The sequence below is a fragment of the Cylas formicarius genome, unplaced genomic scaffold (genome assembly GCF_029955315.1).
Source record: "Cylas formicarius isolate icCylForm1 unplaced genomic scaffold, icCylForm1.1 PGA_scaffold_6__28_contigs__length_40554024, whole genome shotgun sequence".
Taxonomy (NCBI): domain Eukaryota; kingdom Metazoa; phylum Arthropoda; class Insecta; order Coleoptera; family Brentidae; genus Cylas; species Cylas formicarius.
In genome coordinates, this window is record NW_026844347.1 from 32,993,897 (window position 1) to 33,019,477 (window position 25,581).

Below are 25,581 nucleotides of genomic sequence, written 5' to 3' on the forward strand. Positions count from 1 at the left end.
TAAAATTTTATTCAATAAAAATGAAATTCTTGCATGTAATCAATTCTTCTATCAACGAAAAATCAGAGAGTCTATAGAAATCTATATGCAACCTAACAATCCTAACCGCGACTCAGGTCTTTATTTGTTACCAATATGAGAATATATATAACCAGGTGCAGAGAAAAATGCGAGTCAGTTTCAGTTCAGACCTGAACAACCGAGCAGAAGTTTTGTGAATAGTATTACTGTAGCCTGTGGCGGTTCTTTGAGAAAATAAATGCAAACAGTTCTTAAACCCTAGTAAGTCATCCCCGTTTATTATTTGAAGTTTATTCGAAAGGTTAACCTAAAATCTAAATCTTTACCACCAATTTTGGCCACGTATTTTATTTCTGTATTACGCTAGCACTGTCTCAAGTCTATATGTTCAAAGTTCAAAACTTTTCTAACCAATTGTTCCAAGAAAACCTGAACACAATATCACGTATGATATACATTTCGAAATGTAGTTTAAACACAATGATCTAACAGCAAAAATAATAGCTTTCTGATTATTGATCATTAAAAATACTTTCGCCTTGACTAAAAGACTAGGTGAAAATATATCCCTACATGCAACCATCATTAAAGTTGGTTCATAGTCGTGCGTAGTTTTTCAATTTTTGGGGTGTACATTACACAACGTAGTTGCTAGAACTTTGTAAAATATGAATAATATTTCGAGCGCTTTAATTTAAAGTTTCCCGGAACACGTTTAAATCTGCGCTTTTGCTTGCCTTTTCGCTCGATGCGCTCTCTTGTCTGGAAAGAACCGGGCTTTTTATTGGACACGTTTCATAAATTTCATTTTTCTGTTCACAGTAAGCCGAAACGTTATACAAAACGCTAAGTTCCATTACATGAGCGGTTCCGCCGTTCCCGCGTCTCTGCAAAGTTTCACAGTTGACGATAATGTAATGTCATTAAAACGTCTTAATGGCCGAGCGTACACTACCCTGAAAGATTTTTAATTCGCTTTTGAAACACTAAAATTCCAGTGTTTTACAAACAAAGCATCAATTTTCCAAGGCCCCAATAAACAAATCCTTATTTTTCAGCGAAATTTTACAAAGCAGAGCAAAGATTTCATCGTAAAGTTTTTTTAAGGAACGATATTACATAAGAATTTAAAGATCCATGTTCTTGCATTCGCTGTTGTAAATTTGAAAAAGGCTCAGTTATATACCTAATACTGTACAAAAAATAACAATTTAATTTAAAAAAATATATATATTAAATAATTAATTGGTGTTGAAGCAAGAGGTGCAATGGTCGTCTAATGCAGGAGCAACTTTTAAAAATTATGTTTATTTGCTCCCTACTCTAAAATATCCAATTATACCGCTAGCAGCTAGAAGTGTTTGTAAAGTGCCACCTTAAGACATCAGCTTCTTTACCACGGTCGTAAGCCACTTCAGAGATCTGAGCTACTTTAGTCACGGGTTTGCTATGAAGAGAGGATATGGTATTTGCCCAACAGCTAATGACTAAAGCGGCGTTTACTTGTTGCGAAATACACTATCAAGTGATGAAATTTTTTGTATTTTTTAACTTCAGATAGATGTTTATTATCAAATTTAACTAGTAGCGCCAGCGATATTCTTGTTTACACCATTCAAGTCGCTCTAGATGTTGTAATGTTAAGTACTTCACAGTTTGATATTTTAAATTATATTATCCAAATGTCATTGTTTTTTAAATAGTTTTCTTAAGGAAAACAATCTTCAGAAATTAAAAAAAAAGATGAGACAAAGACCTAATCTAAAATGAAAACCACCGTCTAAAGTAAAAAGACTTCGGAACCTGTGTGGCAGAAACTGCTCTGTGCAATTATAGAAAGTATAGCTAATCGAAATGTTATTATTTCTTAAGTTGTGGCAAAAATTCTCCAAAAGTAAAACAAAGACAAGCCCCAAGAACTAACCTTAACCTTAAATGAAAACCACTTCATTACATCATCTGAGTATGCTGACTATGGGTCTGGCAATGAAGGAAACTGAGAAAACTTGGACTAAATCAAAGTACAAAAGGCTTGGGAACCTTTGAAAGAGAAAATCTTCTGACAAAAACTGTTTCACTACAATATGGTAATTCAACTCATTAGTTATCTACTGTAGCAATGTGATTTATTCCAACGTTCCAAAAGTTATGCTATTTTTACATCCTCAAATTGTTGACGTTTCGCCATCACATAATCATATTGGCTTCTGCAAAGCTTAACTGAAACACTATCTGTCTATCTGTGGAAGTTTTTCCTTTTTGAAAATTGAAAAAAAAAGGTTTTAAGAGTTAATTAATAGCTGAACGTGAGGAAAACAAAGTGCCTTCACAGGCGTTCCATCCACCATGACAAATACTAAAGTCACTAGTTTGCAGACATGAAAAGCATGGAAGATTTCCATGTAAAGTAACTCCCAGCATTTTCAACATATTCCTCAGCATTTAATTCTATCTATCGATTTATCCTGCAAAAAACCGGCGTGAACTATAAGGTTGTTCGGAAAGTCATTTCGTTTTTTCCCGTCAGAGAATTTAATTACGTTTTTTCGAAACCAACTTCACACTTAAGCCGCATAACCATTATATGTCTTGAGAGCTGATATTGCAAGGCTTGTGTGTGAAAAAGTTCTATTAATTCTACGCAGTAGTTTTTGGTTGGTGCCCTTTTAAATATGGAGAGCAATAAGCAGCATTTTCGTCATATTTTACTTTTTTACTTCAGAAAAGGTAAAAATGCTGTCCAAGCGAGAAAAAAATTGACGGATGTGTATGGAGAAGGCGTGTTAACAGTACGCCAGTGCCAGAACTGGTTTGCAAAATTTCGATCAGGCAATTTTGATGTCGAAGATGCACCACGGTGTGGAAGGCCGGTCGAAGCTGACAAAGATGCGATAAAGGCATTAGTTGATGCATATCGGCGAATAACCACACGAGAGATCGATGAGAGATTAAATTTGTCGAATTCGACTGTTTATGGCCATTTGAAAGGCACGGGCTTAACCTCGAAGCTCGATGTGTGGGTGCCCCATGTCCTTACGGAGCGAAATTTGTGTCGTCGCGTTGACGTGTGTGATTCGCCCCTCAAACGTCAAGAAAATGATCCATTTTTGAAGGGGATTATTACTGGGGACGAAAAATGGGTTGTATACAACAATGTTAAACGCAAGAGGTCATGGAGCAGAAAAGATGAACCGGCTCAAAGCGTGTCAAAAGCCAACATTCGCCAAAAAAAGGTGATGCTCTTCGTTTGGTGGGATGTCAAAGGAATCGTTTTTTTTGAGCTTTTGCCGGACAATACAACGATTAATTCAGAAGTCTATTGTCATCAACTGGACAAATTGAATGATTCACTTAAATGAGAAGAGGCCCGAATTAATCAACATGAAGGGTGTAGTGTTCCACCAGGATAATGCGAGACCTCACACAAGTTTGGTCAATCGCCAAAAATTTTTACAGCTTGAATGGGACGTACTGCAACATCCACCATATTCTCCAGATCTGGCGCCTTCCGACTACTATTTGTTCCGGTCCCTGCAAAATTTTTTGAATGGCAAAACCTTTACCTCAAATGAAGATGTCAAAAACCACCTGAACCAGTTTTTTGCCAGCAAGAACCAAAACTTTTATGAGAGGGGAATTATGTTACTATGTTGGACCAGAATGGCCAATATATAATTTAATAAAATATTTATTCATTATACGAAAACTGTCTTTCATGTTCCCCAAAAAAAACGAAATGACTTTCCGAACAACCCAATATTTTCCAGTTTTCGGAGTGCATTTTTTGTTAGTCTAATTAAATTTAGTAATTTCGTGCATTTCTAAATAAAAAAAAACCTCAATTAAATGACGAGGACGTTCGCAAAACGGCGACAAAAACTTTCGAAAATAATCCCGTTCGAATCCGAAATGTATTTGAAATGCACCGGAACACAACACCATTACATTTTCAAATAGGTCGTTTCTATTCACGACATTGCCGAAAGTTTGCAATTTGGACGGGGGGCAACTCTCCGTTTTCTTATTCGGGCACGATCGTCGAGAAACATAAAACAAAAATATACATAAATATTATCACACGGTCGCATGAGGATTTCGTCCAAATTACGGGACCGGAGCGCGAGCTGAAACACTGGAGCTAAGATTGACTTTTATAATTTAATTACTAGAAAGGGGAGAGGCCGTGCGCATCGGCAACGCAGAAGTTTTTGGGAGGGTAATCATGTGCCAGCGCGTCGACCCGTATTTTGATAAACTACAAAGTTTGTATAGCGTTTACGAATTCAATTTCGGTCCGGATTTATCGATTTTATTGTGAATATCGTTATATTATGATAAAATGGCAAACGTCGTGTATTGCGGCAGATGCAGCTCCTCCTGGTTTCTCTGGAATTAATTTCGAAACTTGATTGATTATGCAGTATTGATTTTTTAGCAATAGGAAAACTTTTAATCCCCCTCACTCTCTAAAACTTCTTCTAAGTCTACGTGTTAACTAAGAGCACTGAACGTTAACAAGATAAGTAAGGTCAAGTTGGTTCTCGGAACATTGCTCATCTCTCTTCTCGTTCTTAATAGCACTACGTCAAAGCAAGCCTATAAAATCAATCAAATACACCAGATGGGTGTTTAATTGTGGTTTATCAGCTTACATAGTTAAAAAAACATATTTTAGTTTCAACATTTCTTACGTTAAAATTTACAGCTAATATGCAAAACTAAAACTTACCAAATTTTTTACACTTTTTATTGATTGCATTTAACTACAAGCGGGAATACATTTGCCTCTTGTCTCTTTCTTTAAACATTCCACAAAACAGATCTGTGATTTAATTTTCTCGATCTTTTAGCGACTTTAAGAATTTCGTAGTCGTAGTCTACGTCCAACATCGGAGATGGAAGGACCTCTGAAGAAGCTCGCCACTCGTGCTAGCGAAACGTTAGGAAGTAATTCCAATCGACGACGGCCTTTAAACCCGAATGAAGATAATAGCTTGTTTTCTTATTGATATATGGTAACGAAATTTCGTGACATGCCAAAAAAATTTGAATTTTACAAATTTTAATCATCGCTTGAGACTGCTCCTTGACAGATCCAACAAACTGGCATTCAATGATTGTGCAAATTCTGGAACTGAAAAAGCTGCCGAATTTAAAACGTTAAAAACATTTTTTTTTATTTTAATAGGATACATGCCAGAGCTTGTTGAAATGAAACTAAAGCCATTATTTAAAGATATAGTATATTATATTTCAAATAAAATTTGGTGACGATTAAAACGTTGAATATTATTAATATACTGTTACCTTAGCTCATTTTAAATTCTAGTTTTAGTTTTGAAAGTTAAAGATTATTTAAGTATCTTCTTAAGTTCTGATTATCTGTTGTTTCTAGTTAAGGGTATGAACAGTTCTTATTATTCAACAGAATAACATAACAGATATTGTTTACCTTAACATAGAGTCATTCTGGCGATTTTGGAAAAGAACATACTTTAAACTTTTTATATTATAGTCATCTACGCTAGAAAATAAAGTATGGTCCAACAATACGGCAACTCAAATTAAATAGACACAAAGAGAGTTTCTAAAATGTTATGTAGAAAGTTTCTATTCGGCTGGGGGACCGCCATCTATTTCATTAGTCGATAGCCCTAACTTACTGAGCCAACTGAATTCGCATGTACCTTTAAGGACTGTCTTTCAACTACTAACCCCAAAAAACACTTTTTTGATCACATGCCCTCTTTATCAGTTGATAAAATTATTTGTTTACCACATGTATGTACCATTATTTTATTGCCGGAAATATTATTATTATTATTATTTCTATTATGTATTGCTATAAGATTGCAGACATTTTCAAAGTGGAAAGGACAAGTTACAGAGCAAATACTGCAAGTAGCTTTAACCGAATATTAAAAATGCTGACAAAGTTTAATAACAATTACAAAAAACAAAAGAATATAGAGAGGGCTTGATATTTTTTAGTTGGAATTAAAATCAACTAACTGTTGTAAAACCAGTTTGCTCAATTCCATAATTACTTCTGTTACTGATGGATATTAAAATTGCGTAAGTTATTTATGTTTTGAGAATATTTAAACAAAAAGATCTTTTATACATCTCTTTGTGGTACTATCAGACCACCGGTTCGATGGAAATTTAGTGTGTGTATATCACCCCAAACTGTCATGTGCAGATTCGGTCGATAAAACATATTTAATCAAAGCGACCTAATTAGGAAGGGCGCACTCCATATATAAGCCTTAGACAAAAAAATTGAATTTTTTAAATACTACAGCACAAAAGCTACAAAAATTGAAATGGGATAAAACTAAAGCTAGTTTTAGCACTGATAATAAATTATGACTTTCTTCATAAAATTGTTGACTAAGCATATTGGCTTTATACTGGGCAGGTGCCTTGTCAATTTATTTGACTTCTCAAAGTATTATTTAACTGTTCAGCTACCATATAGTATTTTGAGGTTATGTTTGACTATTTTTGTTTTAGATTAATGTTTAATTGTTTATTGGAAATTTTTAACCTCCAGTCTGTAAAAGAATTAGAAAAAGAAATGCTGCCTAATATTTTTTGCTACCTTACACCGAAAGATTATGGTGACGCAGGCCAGGGCTAGATGATAAAAATAACGAGGGCTTTAAATTGGTTAGACAAGAGCCTAAAAAGAAACTTAAAGAGTTTAAACAGTTTTTAAGGATGTTAAAAGAAAGCTTTAATTAAATATTAATTCATGTGAAAGTCCGCATATTTGAAAAAATAAAACTTTTGAAGGAATGAATTTTTATTTTATTCGGCTTTAATCTATACCGGATATGCCTTTAGAAAACCTCTTCCTAGACGTGAGAGAGAGGTAAAAACATCAATATTTAATCATCTAAATTTTAGTTTATAAAATGTTTAATCAATCTGAAGTTGACTAATAATTGTCCTGACCTAATAGATGTATACTGAAGTGCTCCAAATTATTAATTTATAGAAACTCCTATTATTTAAAAGAACCCCAAACAGTTTTTAATCCTTTTCAAAATCAAAAAATCTTTTTTTGTTTTTGATTTCAAGACTTTCATAATGGCAATTGCCTCTGAAATTTGTATTTCATTCTGCTTTTTTCTTTTTCGTGCTTGCAAGTTATCAGAGATGTGTGAAACCTCAGTGGTAGAAAAACCCAAAGGTGAACTTTTGACGCAAAAATTGTCGAAAATTAGAACGTAAAGAAGTTCACGAAGAACTTGAATGAATTTTTTTGACGCGAATTTGACATTAAAGGGGTGTATTACACCCGTCAAATTTGTTCGTCAACCAGCTTCCCGAACTAATTCATGAAGAAATTGTTGATGTAAAACTAGTATAACGCATTACAAGGTAATTTTGTAGAAGATGCTTATGGCTGGATAATAATTTCATGCAAATCAACTAACCAAGGGTTAATCTCATACTTTTACCATGACTCGAGTACGAAGAACATTTTCATATAGCCCAATTTTAATAAGCTAGGAATAGTAATAGATGGTGGGGTAGAATTGTCCTTTAGACAATAAAAATGATTATTATCAACAAAGTAAAATTAGGCAAATTCCAAGAACCATGTCTACACATCAACATAGCACGCAGCTTGCTTTATCTCAATTCTGTCTCAGCAACATTCATTCTACGCTAAGTAGAATGGTGGGTCGTTTATTTTGGGACACTACCTTATCTCAGAAACTATAGGGGATGGAGCCAAAAGTAAAATACAAAAGTTAATTGAAACATTACAAGCTTTTAATTTATTTTTATATTGTATATACAGGGTGTTATGTTGAAGACAAAAGACTCGAATAACAGATTTCATAAGAAATTTCGATACATATTAATACAGGGTGCGCGAAAAATAAGATTAAAAATGAAATTAAAAAACTGCCAAAAAACTTTTTTTTTAATGGAAACTACCTATTTTTAGCATTAAAAGTTAAGGCAATTTTATATAAGGTTGTATATGCTCAATATTTGTACTTTTTCAAATATTTCCCTTTAAATATCTATCTACCACAAATAATTTGTTGTTGAAATATAAGTTCAGTTAGTGTAAGGTGGCTATGAAGGCGTTTGAACAAAATATATGCTAAAGTGCTACCACTATGATATACCATATCATAGTTGACCATAATCTTGCCGATGTGCTAATGCAGATCCAAAGACTATGTCAATGTATGTATGTATTATTTATACAGAATAAGACCAATGATACGCGATAATGTTGGTGAATATTTTATTAACGAACGATTGTTGTTCAAAATGTCCTCCACTTTGAGCAATACAAGTAGTATAAAGGATTTCTAAGTACATAATGGCATTTATAACAGATTCGGTACCATTTAAATATCCGATATCTTTTTGCATTTAAGTAGGTGCTAATTTCTTGACTTGTGTGATAAGGAGCGCCATCCTGCTAAGAAAATTAAGTTTCTTCGTTCCCTTTCAGGCACTTCATTTCCAACAATGGGATGAAATAACAAAATACTTGACCTATTATTCTGAACCTCCAAATGGCCCACCATACGTTGACAGAAGTTCTAACTGATTTTGTAACTTCCATGCCTTTTATTATTATTGGTGCTCCAGTATTGGATTTTTGGAAATTTAGTTGACGTTGTAAATATGGACTCATCTGCCCAAATAATATTAGCAAATATATTTTCTGAAAAGTGTCTTCATCAGATATTGCAAAAATATAACCTAATGTTGTAATCCCGTTGCTCTACTTTCTGCACTAGACAGAGTTTATAGGACTTCCAGTTGTTCATTTCAAGGCTCATTCGAAGCGTTGTTCTCTTGACATCTAGATCTAAAGACGCCTTTCGGATTGAATTTTCAGAGGTGTCTGCAAAATTCAACAAAATATTAATTCGTTGTTCATTATTGAAAATATGATAACGTCTATTTTTTTCTTTCTGCAAGGTTCCACATATTCTAAAGTGCTGGTAAATCCTGTCGAAGATCTTTTTTTCTGGGCGCCTCCGAAATGGAAATTTTGTTATATAATCGCTAAGAACCAGGGTCTGGTTTATATTGTTCCATATCTAACTTTCTAATATACCAATTTTTTTCCTCTGTGGTAAACATGATACGCAATCAAGCGAATAAATTAAATTTATAAACGATAAATAAATAAATCAATAATATGTCAAAAAATTTTAAAATATGACAGTAACCAACAACTAAACACGCATCCAAGGAGACAGCGTTCTAGCACTTGTTTTGGACAAACGCCGTCATAGCCACTTTACACTAACTAAACTTATATTTCAACAGCAAATTATATGTGATAGACAGACAGTTAAAAGGAAATACTTGAAAAAGTAAAAATATTAGGCATATACCCGTACAACCTTATGTAAATTTGAATCAATTTTTAATGCTAAATATGAAAAGATTATAAAAATAGGTATTTTCCATTAAAAAAAAATTTTGCCAAATATGTAACGAAGTATCTTATGAAATCTGGTATTCCAGTCTTTTGTCTACAACAAAACTTACTCAAGTGAAACAATGAATGCTTTCCAATTTTTACGTCATTTTTCACATAAAAAATGAAAAATGTCAAACATGGTTAGACTTAGGTATAAGACATTATACATCAAATATGTCTGGAATTTCGTATAGAATTCAAAAATGAAGTAATATACGAAGTGTTTAAAATGAGAACGTTGATACTCGCCCACGAAAAGTGAAACACTCTCTATATACAACATTAAAATAATTTGAAGGTTTGTAATACCCAAATAACTTTTGTAGTTAACTTTTGGCTCCATCTCCTTTAGTTTCTGAGATAAGGTAGTGTTCTTATGTTGTTAATGCTTGGAGCTAAGAGCATAAGTTGATTATTATATCACACTTACCAAACTTCTAAATCCCGGAAGAAACTCGCTCTGTCCTCTGGCCCAAAGCACCGGTATGCGAGCATGCTTCGCGGCCATGCTTACGGTGAAAGCGGCGGGAGAAGATCCAACCACGAGCACGGCAACCACATGTTTCCCTTCGAAACTGGCGCAAAGCCTTTCCAACAGCGTACCGCTAAAACTGCCATTTTCGGGCAACTCGAGGACCAACGTCTCCAGGCTGATGTTGTACGCGAACTTTCTCGAGTTTCCCGTCAAGTAATTCTGAGTAATGTTAGTCAGAGTTTTGTTGAACGCGCGACTGTAACCGTGGCCCGAGGCAGAGATAGCGATGGCGAAATAAATCTTTCCCTGAGCCGGTTTACCGAAATCCCTGTCATATTTGATGTGCTCGTACGCTTCGACGCCGGCCAGAAACAACATGTATTGTAACAGGACTATTTTAAGAAGTACGGCGGCAAATTTTAACATTTTAGTGGGTTCGAAAGGTATAGCGGGAACGTTCGAACGGAGCGGCTTACGGAAATTCATTTACGCGAAGCTCGGACGACGCAGAAGACATTATGGTGTCCAAGTCGATTATTAGAATTAGTTTTTTGGACATGTTAGAACGGGAATATTATTGCTTGGGTTGGGTTAAGGCGTGGTTGTTTGAATTTTACTCGGTTGAATTTGGGCTTGCGCAGTTTGCATGGTATCATGTTCCCGACAGTTGACGTGTCCCCGGAGACATCTGGAAAGAAATTTACCAGTTAGAGAGGTCCAAAAAACACCAATAATATATTCAGATTGAGTATTGGGTTGTATACTTACCATTTTTTCTGTTTACTCTTTTTATAAATTTATTATTTGTATTCTTGGGACCAGTGCTTTACGCACTGTTTAAAGAATTCTCAATTAATTTTTTGTTACTTATGGTAATTTTTTTTGTTGATTAATAAAACATCTACTTCTCTGCCAAATAACTTGCAGACTTTACATTACAACACCTGAGCAGATGGTATTTTACGACCGAATATCAGGGACGGACTTGACAACAATAAACTGTAAAAAGCACACTGAAAATAGCATTTTTACAACAATGGAAATGATACAAGTTTATTTTGTAAGATATAAACCTGATCTCGTTACAAAACCAAAAATTTAATTTAACAAAAATAGAACTATAAATATGTGAAAATTATGTACTATTAGATTGGCAGTACATTAATACACACTAATATCATTACTTTTTTTTCTTTTCTTGATCAGCATTTCTTTTAGAAATGTATCTTTGTTATCTTTTCTTGTGTTTATTGTTTTAAAGAATGATCAGCATATTAGTTTGATAAAAATTTTACTTTTCTTTCAGATTTTAAAAATATATTATATAGCAATATATTATAAATAAATTGAGTCTACTGTCAGACTTATTTTATATCATACGAGAGAAAACCATCATTTAATGAAAGTTCAGGAAACTAATTTACAATATAAACGTTTGCGATCAGTACTATCTAATACCCACTTTCACAATCAGCAGACCCTTTATTAAAGAACGACATTTTGTTGTATAACAAAAAATAAATCATTCAATCCTCTTGCATGCTCCATTTACGGGCACACTGTATACATGCGTATTAATTTAACAATGTACTCTTAAAATACGTTGTAACTGTCATTTTCAAATTTAAAAAGTATTATCTCAAATTTTGTTTAATATTAACTTGCAAATTAGCAAGCATCGTGTGAAATAGTGCTCCATTTTTACAAAACTATTTTGCAGATTCAACTGCAGTAATTCAAAGCTCTACAGGTTTTTTCGTGGTATTTTGATTAACCGACAGTAAATATTAGATACCATTAAGTGCATTAGTTACTATTCCATTTTCTGGGTACGCCATTGGAAAATATATTTTTTTCGATTTTTACGAATGAAAATTGATTGAAAAACTGCTATTATAAAAATTTCATATTTTGTAAAATAAATAAGATACACATTATTTGAGATATTTTTTAAGCCAACGTATTTTTTTTTCTCAAGGATATTTTTAAAGAGGATTCTGTTAACTTTTTAAAATCGTGTTCTAACTTATGTCATATAAAAACAGAAGAAGACATTGTTACAGATTAAGTTGTTTTGTCAACAATTCTTTGGTGTGTCAAGATACTCAAAGAAGTAGAATAATGTTGACCCGTGACATTTAGTACGGAATTTTTAACGTCGGTAGTGCTACTTCAAAATGCACGTTAGGAGGAACTTTTCAGGTGTTATAAAAATATAAATAATAAATAAGACACTATATTTTTTATGTTTCATACCATCACTATTCATAATCATCTAAATAAGTACATTTTTTTTCAAAATCTAATTATGTTTCATTCTCAGAATCGTCATTAAGATTAATTACAATGGTTTACTTTATATGAAAAGATAGGAATCTACAATTTTTAAAATGTCCCGTAATGCATTTCTCCAGCTCTGAAAAATTATGTTATTTCTTATATGAACTTTTTGATTTGACTAAGCCTGTTAGGAGAATTAGTTTCCTTATTTATTAGTGGTATCAGTTTCCCACAGTCGACATTGTCCATGAAACATATTTCAAGCTTTTAAATTAATTAACGAAGTGGCCCTTGTGGCACTAAAGTCACCCGCATATTCACAAACTGATAAGAATGCGTTCTGAAACCAAGCATTTCCAAGTTTCCTTTATAGCATAAATTGTTCCGCTGCAATGACTTCTCAAATTACCTCGTGACGAAATTTGCTACGCAAACAATGAGAGCAATTTCAATTTCTAAAAAGTTGTTTTTTTAGTATAGTGTGGTTCAAAATATATCGTCTTGACTGCCAACGGCTATAAAAGACCTGACCGGTCGGTATGATACGACAGCGCACCATGGGCGGACTGAAGAGGTTTTTCAAAAATATAATTAATCAATATCATATTATATTTATAGCAATACAATAAAATCACATTCGGTGCTAATAGAAATTTCGATAACACTAAATATAAAAATAAATTAAAAATAATTAAGTTATGTTTTTATTCAAAATATAATTCTGTATCACTCTGAGAGACATCAGAAAGATTTATTTCCAAAGGCTCTCTGTTATTTTATATACTTCAATTTTGAATATGTGCAGTACTGCATTTTTGCAGCGCTCAACAGGTAAACTAATTATTACAGATTTATTAACGTTATATTTTATTAAACACTGCTATATGAGTTACAGCAACAAGTGAAAAAAAATTGCCTATATTTGTTCAAGAAATTTTACTATAATATGTTTTAACTGTAATATTGATTTGCCATGTTCGGAGAATCAATTTCATTATTTATTGAAGGTATCATGTTGCCGACAGTCGACGTCTCCCCGGAGACATCTGAAAAGAATTTTGCCAGAAAAATAACAACGAGAAGATACTCCGAACAATTCGTTATAAAAGGAATTATTATTATTTTATTATGACATTGACCACGAAACATATTTCAAACTTATTAATTAATTAACAAAGTCGCAATTGTGGCATTGAACCCATAAGCCATATTCAAAAATTGACGATAGAATCCATTCTGAAACAAAGCAATTTTAGTTTTCTCTGGATGTACGCTTCAAGTGCCGTGTCCGTCATCGAACGTTGGCTATCAGATTGGATATTCTTCTGCGACCTGGCATTCTTCTTCCTTCCGTCTTGCCCTGCATAATTAAGTGGAGAGCATTATAGCGCTCAGGATGTTTCATAGTTGAAACCAAAAGAACTTCGAACTTACATTGTCTCTGTTTGATTTAAATACACACACATGAATGTAAGATTTTCGTCTGAGTGAGTTGGGTGCAACCAACCATGAAGTTCTTATCCAAATAAACGGCATTCCATGCTTGTTTTGCTGAATGCTTTGTTCCAGTTTGACCAAACATATTCGAAAGTGTATTGTGTTATTTATTTATATATTTAGACCATGTGAAATCTCCATATTTTGTCCATCCTTGTTTCCTGCATCCTTCGACTCACTTAGAGGACTTCAATGTTGACTACATCACAACTTGATAACAGATGCTCGGACCAACATATAAACGCAATTGTCGGAAAAGCTGTGAAATTAAGACAATGGAAGTTCGAACAATGGCATGTTGTTGAATTTCATTTATTTATTGAAACTTTTTTCGCTATTGGATAAATGAACGTTTAATTATTGTGGTGAGTCATTGCTATTTAATAATTGACTTCTAGTTTTAATATCGTCACAAATGAGGTCCTCGAGTTCTGCCCCACTAACGCCGCATTATTTTCGTCGCTTCATTATTCTTTCACGCAATTCTTTTGTGGAGATAAATTTGATAAATAAACTAATGAAAGGCATGTTTTCGTGTTATTTTTCAATAATAAAACTTTAATAGTATGAATATTTAAGCAAGTGATTTTAGCTTCGGTAATGCTTCATAGTTTTATTATATATAATAATTTTGATGATTTTTCTTTGATTGCTATAATAGGTGTTATATCAAATGCTATAATACATGCTATATCACAAAATTTTATCATTAATCGTTTTTCATTTTATTTTATTATTATTTATTTAGGTATATACGCGACAAAACACTGCGTCACCCCACACAGAATTTTATTATTTGAATATTTATTATGAATAACGTATTGAAATAATTATTTTATTCCGTTTTCAAATAACATTAAAAGATATTTTATTTCGATTAATGACAATGTGTTAATTTCTAATTCATAGCTTACTCATTTTTAATGAACTGGTTTTGTGGTTTCATCGAGATAAATATAGTAAACTTTTTAGATTTGAAATTATTATTCGTAATTGTCCAAAAACCCAGAATCCAAAATGTCATATCGATATTTTGAAAACTACTAGATCAATAAAGAATTGTCATATAAATCTTGAAAACCGAAAGAAAACAACAAAATGATAAACATTTTCGACATAAAAAATATTTTCACCTCATATTGATGCCAAATTTTATTTATATATATGTATACAATTTACATATTATTTATATATGTATACAAATATAGGTAGCATAGGCATTTATTTATTAATTCCTCTGAAGACAACGTACACACAATGCCATTATGGGATCGTCAACTTAGGAAACTTAGTACCTAATTTAACAAACAAAATGTTACACAGTGACACATATATAAAATAATACTAAAATAATTAAAAAACAAATTAAGAAATGTATATTTTGAAGATCAAACCCAATCAAACATTATTTTATATTTTCATCGTTAAAAATTCTTCCACTGAGGTAGGTATTGGTAATGTTATATTCATGACTTTCGCATGTCTTACTGATTTTTGTAGTGATCTTTTGCGAAAATTATCAAAGAATAGATATATTTTGTATTTTCTTAAAACATTCTCTATAAAAGAGCTTCCCCAAAACAGTACCCCGGAAGAGATAGTATAAGTATAGTAACAGATAAGTATAAGACCAACATATATTAATTTCAAAATATCTATGTCTCTGTGTCTGCCATATAGTCAATATGAGTAGCCCATGACCAATAAATAATCCAAGAAATTTTGTTGTTTGTTTTTAAGCTTTTTTATCAGTTTTTAATAGAATTCTGGAATTCATTATTCCATTTTTGGCGACAGACTCCATTGCCAGTGATTAATTGGTATTTAATGTGATACCGATGGCCATTCACCAAATTAACTTTATTTTTATGGCTGATTTTCCCTTTGTTTCAATGTCGTGCTTTGATTTTCTCGCTATCGCCACATTGAAATCGACTACGCCTGGTAAAGATCTAGAAAGACTATCCACATGCATGTTAAAAAAGGTTGGATAGGGACGGGATCCTTACGGTGTGCCTATATCTGTCATTTGGTACCTGTCAGTTACGTAGCACCTGGTTATTTTCCAAAATATCAAGATCAATTGCGTCAAAAGCTCGCGGCAAGTTAATATTAATAGCCCTAAGCATTGGAAATATGATAAATTGCTTCATTTAGTGCGGTTTCTGTAGACCGAGCCCCTCAAAAACCATTTTGTTTCCGACAAATTAGGTTATATTTTTCAAGAAAAACCAATCTTCGAAAATCTTTCCAAAATGATTTTGTAGTGCATCAGGACGGTAGTTATTATATGTCTATGTTATCATATGTCTATTTCCCTTGCTCTTATATATTGGAACTTTTTTACATCTTTTTAATGTCGAAGGATAGACTACTTCGTTAAAACTTAAAAAAGAGGATGAGCTAAAATCTGTGCCGCCTTCTTAATTACCGGACAGGGTATGCCGACTATTGCATATGTATTTTGTTCCAATATTTTATTAATAGTATGGAAAATATTGAAAGGATTTGTGGGGAACAAACGGAATGAACACTCCCTTCCTTTCCCTAGTATGATATCTCGATAAAGTGTGAATTCTATTGCTTCTGTATCATGCGTACTCATATCGTGTAACTTACTGTTATTATTATTGATATATTAATATAACATATACATACATATTAAAAATTAACTATTTAAGTTTTCGGAATCATGGTTTTGGTTAGTTGTGTTTTCAAAAATACCTTTTATAAAATTTAAACAAGAAAACGTCGGAAGGAGTTCCTAAGAAATTTCTTAATAGAAATCGACCGGTGGGTAAAATAAATTACTTAACTTTTCGTTACAAAGAAATGTGACATCCTTGCTTTTCGGAACGCCACGCCGGAATTCACCGCCCCTTGCTTAGAAGAAAGTTTGAATTGGAGTTTCACAAGTCTTCGGGACTCCATTATTTCCCAATTCCTTCGATAGACAATAAATAATAACAAACTTTCGAGTGAAATCGATATTTGTTCTACGGGGAGAACTAAACGAGTCTGGTAAACAACTTATGGGGCTTGTGATTCGCAATTATATTGTATAAAATATAACTATATATAACTCTATGATCTCTAGTTTTAAAATAATTGCCACATCGAAATATCTGTATTTTATAAAAAGAACGTTCATTATTCTTGAAAGTGTTCTAACATACCACACCTATTTTGATGTAAATGTAAAACAGTTTTCGTAGTAAAAGATTTTATTACTAAATTATATGTGATTTTGATAGGACGAGTTCATATCCAAACAACTATTTATAATAATAACAAACAAAATGGCGGTTTCTGTAACCCCAAAGTGTGAGTTTGTTGAACATATTTTTTTTGAAAATTTTACACTTGTCAGTTCAAATCATTATTTTCCAAAAGTTATAATTAACTTATAATTGCATATTTTATTTATCTTTAATATTCGATCTATTGACATGTATTTAAGTACACCTCAGTTTTTTGATACAACACCATATACATACAATTTATACTACATAAAAGATCGTAAATATAAAATAAATATAATAAATCGTTATTTGACTATAAATTCACCATAACAAAATAACATAAATTAATATTTAAAATTAATTGAAATTGAAGTTCAAATGATAAATTATCACCTAAAAATTGCAATATTTTACCTTCTTGCTTTTCCAAAACCATGGGAAATAGGTCAAAATGAATCCGTCATTTTATTGCCGCAGTAAAATATGGAGGGTTCCATTTAAAATTTACTATTAAATTTACATTTATATATTTTGCCAAGGGTACATATTTGTCTAAACATCCTGTATGTCAAAATCGTATCATAATATGATACAGCATCCCATTGATAAGCCATAAACAAAGTTTGAGATACTTTTGGATTCCTCCTGCGTCGGTTTCTGTTGACTCGAATTAGCTAAAGTTTCGCCAATCATTCAATTGGCTTCTTCAGAGCTCGACTGAAACTGACCCGCATTTTACTCTGTACCTGCTTTTACACTGTCTCGGAGGACTGATTCCCATATTGGTGGCAGGTAGAGACCTGAGTCGCGGTCAAGATTGTTAGGTTGCTTATAGATTTCTATAGACTCTCGAATTTTTCGTTGGTAGAAGAATTGATTACATGCAAGAATTTTAGTTTCATCGAATAAAATTTCATGACCGGTTTCGTGATTGTGTTCGGCAACTGCTGATGAGTTTATTTGTCTCAGTCTTGATATTTTTCATCTGCTGTGTCCAATGTATTCTAAATTACTAATACTAAATACTAAATACTAAATTTTATTCGATAAAACTAAAATTCTTGAATGTAATCAATTCTTCTACCAACGAAAAATCCGAGGGTCTATAGAAATCTATAAACAACCTAACAATCTTAACCGAGACTCAGGTCCTCTACCTGTCACCAAAATAGGATCATCCGAAACGGTGTTTATGCCCCTCATTTAGCTCTGACCCCCCCCCCTCCCGCCGCCCAAACAATATCATAGCAGGTACAGAGTAAAATGAGAGCCAGTTTTAGTCAAGCTCTGAAGAAGCAAACATTATGATCGGCGAAACGTCAGCAAGTTCGACGCAGGACAAATCCAGAAATTTTGTAAAAAGTAGCCAGTGGAAGTTTCTTTGAAAAGTTTCAGATCTTTACACAAAACAGTTAGGAGATTATTTTTACCTCCAAAATACCGCAACAGAGCTACGACATATGTCACTTGCTGCGCAAATTTTTTTTTTTCGTAATCCAATCGTGCAAAATACAATCATAAACAATAATGCTTCTAATATTTGATATTTGATTACAACAGTAACATTCTTATTCCACATGGGATACACCAAAACTCGTAAACAAATCTTAAAAAAATATATATGCATTTTAATATGGCCTAGATAAAAAATGTTGAATTATTTGTAAAATGGTAGTCTAATAGTGATAAAAAAATAAACTGCTAGTTTCATCGGTCGATTACCGCCATTAAAAGGCCATTCTATTCGATGGTAATTCACCTGTAAATCTGTGATTATCTGCTGCAATTTTACGAGAAAGATTTATGTGATTAAGCAGATTGTAAAAATTAAAGTCTTTGAAAAATTGCTGCAGTTAGATGGATATAATTAAGATTAACAGAGAGATACCACTTTAAATTCTCTAGGTGAAAATATATTGATTTGACTCTTAAGCAGATACAGAAGTAAATTTTAAAACTTCTCACAGGAAAATGTTCCACTTTTACTATTAACTGTTTTCATCTTATTCAAGAATTAAAAAGTATTAAGTTAGATCCAGATGACATTCTAGTCAGTTTTGACTTTGAATCCCTATTTACTAAAGTTCCTGTTCATGAAACACTAATCATCATCTCAAACAGCCTAAAATCTGAAAAGCTTAATTCATTTTAATCGAAAAATGTTCACCTGGAATATACTTTATATGTATCGGACAAATTTATGAACAAATATAAGGAACATTTAGGGGTTTGCAAATATTTCTGAGTTATCTTAAGTCTATAAACTAAACTAGCTAAATTGACTAAAACCTGTCTCTACAACTAACATCGCGCCTCCCTATCTATTCGGCCTTATCAAAAACCAGACTTAACTTTGGGTCATTTCTTCCATAGAAAACCGCCCAAAAATCATCCGTGATCAATTCCCTAGTTTTCAGAGCAATATAAAGGAAAGTCAATTATAAAACACACTTCACCAAAACCCCTCGTTTGTCTATATGTTCAAAATATCACCGATTGATTAGATTCTCTAGTTGTCTTAAAATCTCCCCCACATCTAAGATCGGTAAAAGATGGCCTTCCTCTTGAGACAGCAGGTGTTTACAATATACGGCGCAACTGTGGCAAGCAATAGACTGGGAAAAAGGTCGAAAAATATGAACCAGACTAAAATAACACCAGAGATCAGTCAGACTTCGATAATTAACTACATCAGCGGATTCTGGGCATTGTCAAGAACTAGGAAACCAAATTTTATTCGATAAGACCAAAATACTGCATCTATACTTCAAGAAAAGCTCTGAAGAACCCAACAGGAAGTTCGACACAACAACAACAGACGCAGGAGCAATCAAGAAGTTTCGTAAATAGTATTACAGTAGCCTGCGGAAGGTTCTTTTAAAAATAAATTTATCGATGACGAATTATATCGGACAGCTGAATATATCTGCACACCAAATTGACCCAGAACCGCATCTACTATACTACTTCTAGCATTCTTCATCTTTTTATCAGTAATTAATGAAAAATATTTTCAAAAACTTTGCATACATTAGAATTTCTGATAAACATCCAGGGAGATACACACAATCTGATCTCTGGAAAATAATGGTTATCAAAAACTCTCCATCTTGCCTTGGGAAATTTGATATGTCATAAATCAAATTTAGTTTTCTCTCGCAAATCTGTCGGCTACGGATTTACTTGTCCTCTAAAATATGTTTAGCTTTAATTAAGGCCCACGAGAAATAAGGAAGAATAACGACTTGGAAACTTCCACGCCAGAGAATATTTGTTACTATCACGGAGGTAAACTCGGCAACGTAGACGATATCGAAAAGCATATAAACTAAGTTAATAAAAGCGAATCGATAAGCCAAACTTTATAAACAAAAATTTACGAATGCTCCCTTTTCCTACTCGTTCTTCAAATTTTTCTTTAGCAGTTATCTCGAGCGTTTGGTACGTGACTCAAATGGCACATTGCCGGCAAATTGTTTCATTGTTCCCTCGCATCCACGATCTCTTTTAACGTTTTTACTGTTTTAATTTCCGCCGATAGACGTCTGCTCGACCAGTAATGTGGAAATGAAAAAATACCGAATTTTTATTGATGACTTTCGGAAAATTCAAAAACCCGATTTTTCTATGCAAAGTTAAAATTTATGGGTATACATACTCGGACATCGACTAACAATTTTTACATTCCAGTGAGTAATTATCGTTTTTAAAATATGATATTCGCAATACGTACAGGGTGGCCGATTTATTATGGGTTAATAGCTTGTCTCTTACACTCTCACTGAATATTTGGGGTTGATTTCCTTATCGAAGGGATATAGTTTAGTGTTATGTTATGTATTGATATTTTTAAAACTAATAAATACAGGGTATCCAAAAACAATTAATTATTTTAATGGAAACACTTCTATTTTATACTTTTATCTCATCCGGCTATACAAAAATGATGACTCTATAAGGTTTACTATTTCGAGAAGTTAAAAATTTCGAAAAATTCCTAATAAAATGATTTTCCAATCTAAAAATGCTCATTAACCAAGGAAAAAAACAATCTAGCACTGAAGAAATATCACCCCAATTGTTTATAAATATTAAAATCGTGCCTGGCAATTAAATTATTAATCCAAAGCTTAAAAAGCACCGTTCTAAACGAATAATAAGAATATTTTATAAATACAAAAAATAATTATAAATAACATATTTTTTTTTTAATCTTTTCGATTTCTTTGATTTGGTATTAGTATTTTCTCCATTATTTTGTTCTTTTTAGAAAAACTGCTTAATGGCTTAGAGAAATAGTGTTGTTTTTTTTAGGCAAATATCAATGGCATCTTTACAATACCTTTTATTGCTAATATTTTGAAATCTACAACTTTTTCCTTAAAAATGATAAAAGTGGTCAATTTTCATTTCAAAAAAAATATTTTTTAAGATTTTCTCAATGGAATTTTTAATGCTTGTTTTCGATCACCATGTATTTATTTATTTCTAAATATTAACACTGACCACTAAACTACATCCCCTGCTATAAGGAAATTTTATCCAAATTATGACAAGGCCTTTCAGACCTCACTTTTAACATATAATTAAAAAGCTAGAACGTGGCTATGAAATGTATCTAGAATTTCCCGTGGTATTAAAAATGTCTTCATATACAGGGTGCTCTATTTAAAATAACCGTAGAATCTAAACAACTTTTGATATTTTTTAAAGATTCTGTATCCTGTACAAACAACCAACCACTTACAATTACTATTTTTAACGTTTAATTTTGATTAGTTCCTGTTGAATACGTAAATGCTGTCAAGACTAAAGAAAAGATTAACTACACTAAAGAATTCTGTCGCTCTTTAAATTGCCCTGTTCGTGAAAATGAACTCGATTAAGTTCTTCAATTTTTCGTTCAATCATCAGCCATTCTAATCATGGTGAAATGTCAATGACGTAATCTTTAAACAGATTGCGCTACTTCGCTGAGATGACTGGCCTGATTCGAATAAATTCCCGTCTAGAAATTATCCATTTCGATATCTCCAGGCAGCTTTCCAAGTCGCGAATGCTTTCAAACGTGACTATTTATTTGTTTGTTTGGAGGTGATTGAAAAAGTTTTCAAGTATTTTAAGGTTCATTGAAAATTGGGCAGGTAAACAAGAGCTACTAAGGAACAATGGTTTATTTTTACACCTCCAACGAAAATCGGAACATTTTGAGATGCCACTTTGAGCACATAAACCAATTAAAGAACCAAAACTAAATTATTGCTAACCTGTTACTTGCATAAAGCTCTTTATTTTATTAAACTAGAAAATCATAAATACTTTCATTGTTAATTTACTGTTTCGACATATTGTCAAGCCAAGGAACTTATTTTTTTTAATTTCACGATTTGCATATCAGTATTTATGTCCACTTTAATAGGACATATGAAGAGCATCTTTGCATAGTTAAGAGATATTTTGAAAAAAAGGCTTACTTTTTTTGCCTTTCTTCATTTTTTGTCACTATTGTAGCCCGTATTTAATCTTATCTAATCTAATAGTCCAAAAGACCCGTTAGTTCATTCTTACTTCTAAAGTAAAACAATTGGGTATTCAAATCATCCAGAAAATCTGCGCAAGTTGATTCCACACAAAATTACAATGGAAAAGTTGTTTAATTCTCATAGTATATTGCTGCTCAAAATTACTGTTAACAACTTTTAGTATAATAGTTGAAACTTGCGTGTTCAGGAAACTTTCAGATTCTTCGTTGCAAAAATACGAATTTTTTACCTTAAAGGGTGGCTTATAATTTTGTAGCTATAAACTGAAAGAAATCGGGCCTCGTTTGCCAGTCTTGTCAGTATATTTTTCTAACCAACAAACGAACCAAAAATAAATTTTTAAAATTATTACTTATAGACTTACATTACTTGCATCAACCACTTCGTTTTATTAGATTAGTATCTTAAAAAAAGAAGGACACCAAAAGTTCCTTATAATATATAATATTATCATTGTTAATTTAAAGTTTTGACCGATTCCATCGCGCTGCGGTTTTGAGAAGGTATTAAATTTTAGCCATGTAGGTTAAGTACCCATTTGTTACAAAAAATATGCTTTCTTTGTAAACAATAAACAATTATTTACGACGTGTGTTCAAAAAGAAAGGTGACTTTTATAAATAGACGGACGACGTAAGTTCAATCTTCGATATATTTTTTTGTTATGTTGGTACACATGTCCTTAACATATGTTCACAGTTTCAAACAGTTTGCAAGTTTTTTTTTGTGAGAAAGATGGAAGAAAGAATTTGCTTTTTTTTTTAATGAAATACAGTGCTGCAATTGCCTGTAGATGACGAACCTCGCTCTGATAAAAGGGTCGAAGAAGTGAAATAAATGGTGTTATGTGGCATCTCTATTTTTTTGTAGCACGAAATTTGTTCCGAAACTGCTTAATTTGAAGAAAAGGACGTTTGAAGCATCGCTAAAGAGCCGTTAAACGAAGTCAATGATGATCCTGATATGCCCAAAAAGGTCCATAACTGGTGACGGTAACAGTGACGGTTGGTATATTGGTTATGACTTCGAAACCAAAGCCCAGTTGTTCCAATGGAAGAATATAGAAGGTTTTGCTTACTGTTTTCTTTGATTATCGTACATCAAAAGTTCTTACCATCGGGTCGTACAGTTAACAAAGAGTATTACCTTGAAATTATGCGCCGTTTGCGGGAAGCAATACGAAGAAAACATCCAGAATTGTAGGAAAATAATCTATGGATTTTTTTGGTTTCTTGGCCAAAAACAATACAACAATTATGCCTCAGCCACCGTATTCACCGGATATCACCCCCTGCTACTTTTCCTGCTCCCAAAACTCAAGGAACCCATGAGAAAAAGAAAAAATGACTGGAAAAACTCAAGGCTATTCAAGAAAGTGCTTACCAGAAGTGCTTCGAGGATTGGAAAAATGTTGGCACAAATGTATTATATCTGGAGGGGATTACTTTCAAGGGGACAACATTAATTTTGATAAATTGATAAATACTTTTTTGATAAAACCTCACTGTACTTCTTGAACACAACTCGTTTGTATGTGTAGAATATAGTAGGGTTTAAGAAAAGATCATAAAATCGGCGAATTAAATTTAATTTGTAGACCAAAACAGCAACAACAAAAAAAAAAAAAATGTCAAATTTAGTTTTCACAAAAACGTTAAAATTGCATAAAAATTTATATTTTGAAAAATGTAAGCATGTAGGTATGTGCTTTCAGATAAAGCACGATATTTTACGTGCTTTAAATTCAAAACTCTCATGAGTTACATCACCGCTAACATAACATTCTGGACACAAGCTTAGCTAACCAAATTAGCATCATCAGCAGTTGTGGTTTCAAACTCGCTACTTAATCTACCTTCCACCACAAGTCGCATTGCACGCATCTAATCTAATAGTTCAATTGGTCTATTGGTCCAATCGACAACAATTCTTATTGCGAAGGTAACATCATTGGGTATTCGAATATAAAGTAAAAGAAATAAATCCAGAAAATTTACCCAGATTGATTCCACGTCAAATTACAACTTTACATATTTGATTGCTAGTAAAAACAGTTATTTGCAACTTTTAGCATTATTATTGAAATATGCGCTCTCAGGAAACGTTTTTCTCATTTTTTTGATTGTATAAACTATATCAATCGCACACAAACATTGTCGCAAACAATAAAAAAGTGTTATAGATATCGAATAACTGGTTTCAATTTGTCATTTGATTTTAATTTTTTTTTCATTTATTTTGCAAACGAATTTCTTACCTTAAGGGGAAATTTTAAACCTATCATTCTGTCGTTAAAAACATGGTTAACACAAACGTTTCCGCTATTTTCGCGTCGGATTTGAAGAGAAAAATGTCCGCGAAAATTTTCGAACCGTGACCCGAGTTGAAAAGCCGGAAAAACAAGTTCCGAACTCGAACGTCGGCATGCACTCCCTTTACTTATTTCCCGCGGTGTACAGATAGAAATCCAGCATCGTCTGTACCGAAAATAAACGCGCAGGCGCCGCGCCGAAATCGATGGAACCCATCCCATCTACGAAGAAATAATTCCTATTGTTTTTGCCAAAAAACTAAAACGCCCAGATTAAACCATTATATATGGTCGCCGACGATAAAGCAAATCTGGGTTTCCGGTTTTAGTTTTATCAGTAAATAAAACCTAACGCACATATATAACGCTAACAATAAAATTTGTAGTTAATTTTGGGCGCCATTGTAAAAAGTTTTGAATATCTAAAAAATGTACCAATTAACTTTTTTAGTATTGGTTTACCCATTTATTTTAGTGCATAATACAGTTTTCTAAATTAATTTTATGGCACAGTATAGTTTTGGTCAGCTAAAAAAATCACCAAAAGTCTGACTTTTGACATAGAAAATTTCTCGTTTCAATGATTATTTGAAAAAAATAGAAATTACACAAATAAAAATATTACCTTGCCCTAAAGTAGCACATTTAATTATATATCTTGACAGGAATTTATCAAATCTTTAGTTTTAACATATTAATTTTCTTCAGTCATAAGGATATATGCGCTGATTCTAAGA

General features: G+C 32.6%; 1 protein-coding gene across 1 annotated transcript in view; it reads right to left on the reverse strand.

Annotated features, from left to right (window-relative positions):
* Positions 1-24,907, reverse strand: part of LOC132703854 (uncharacterized) — a 145,848-nt gene extending 120,941 nt beyond the window's left edge. The window contains exons 1-2 of the mRNA XM_060673370.1: positions 24,791-24,907; positions 9,927-10,659 (exon numbers count right to left, since the gene is read on the reverse strand). Of these exons, the coding sequence (XP_060529353.1) occupies positions 9,927-10,457 (531 nt within the window). The 5' untranslated portion in view covers positions 10,458-10,659; positions 24,791-24,907. The remainder of the gene's footprint in view (positions 1-9,926; positions 10,660-24,790) is intronic.
* Between the last annotated feature and the right edge of the window lie 674 nt (positions 24,908-25,581).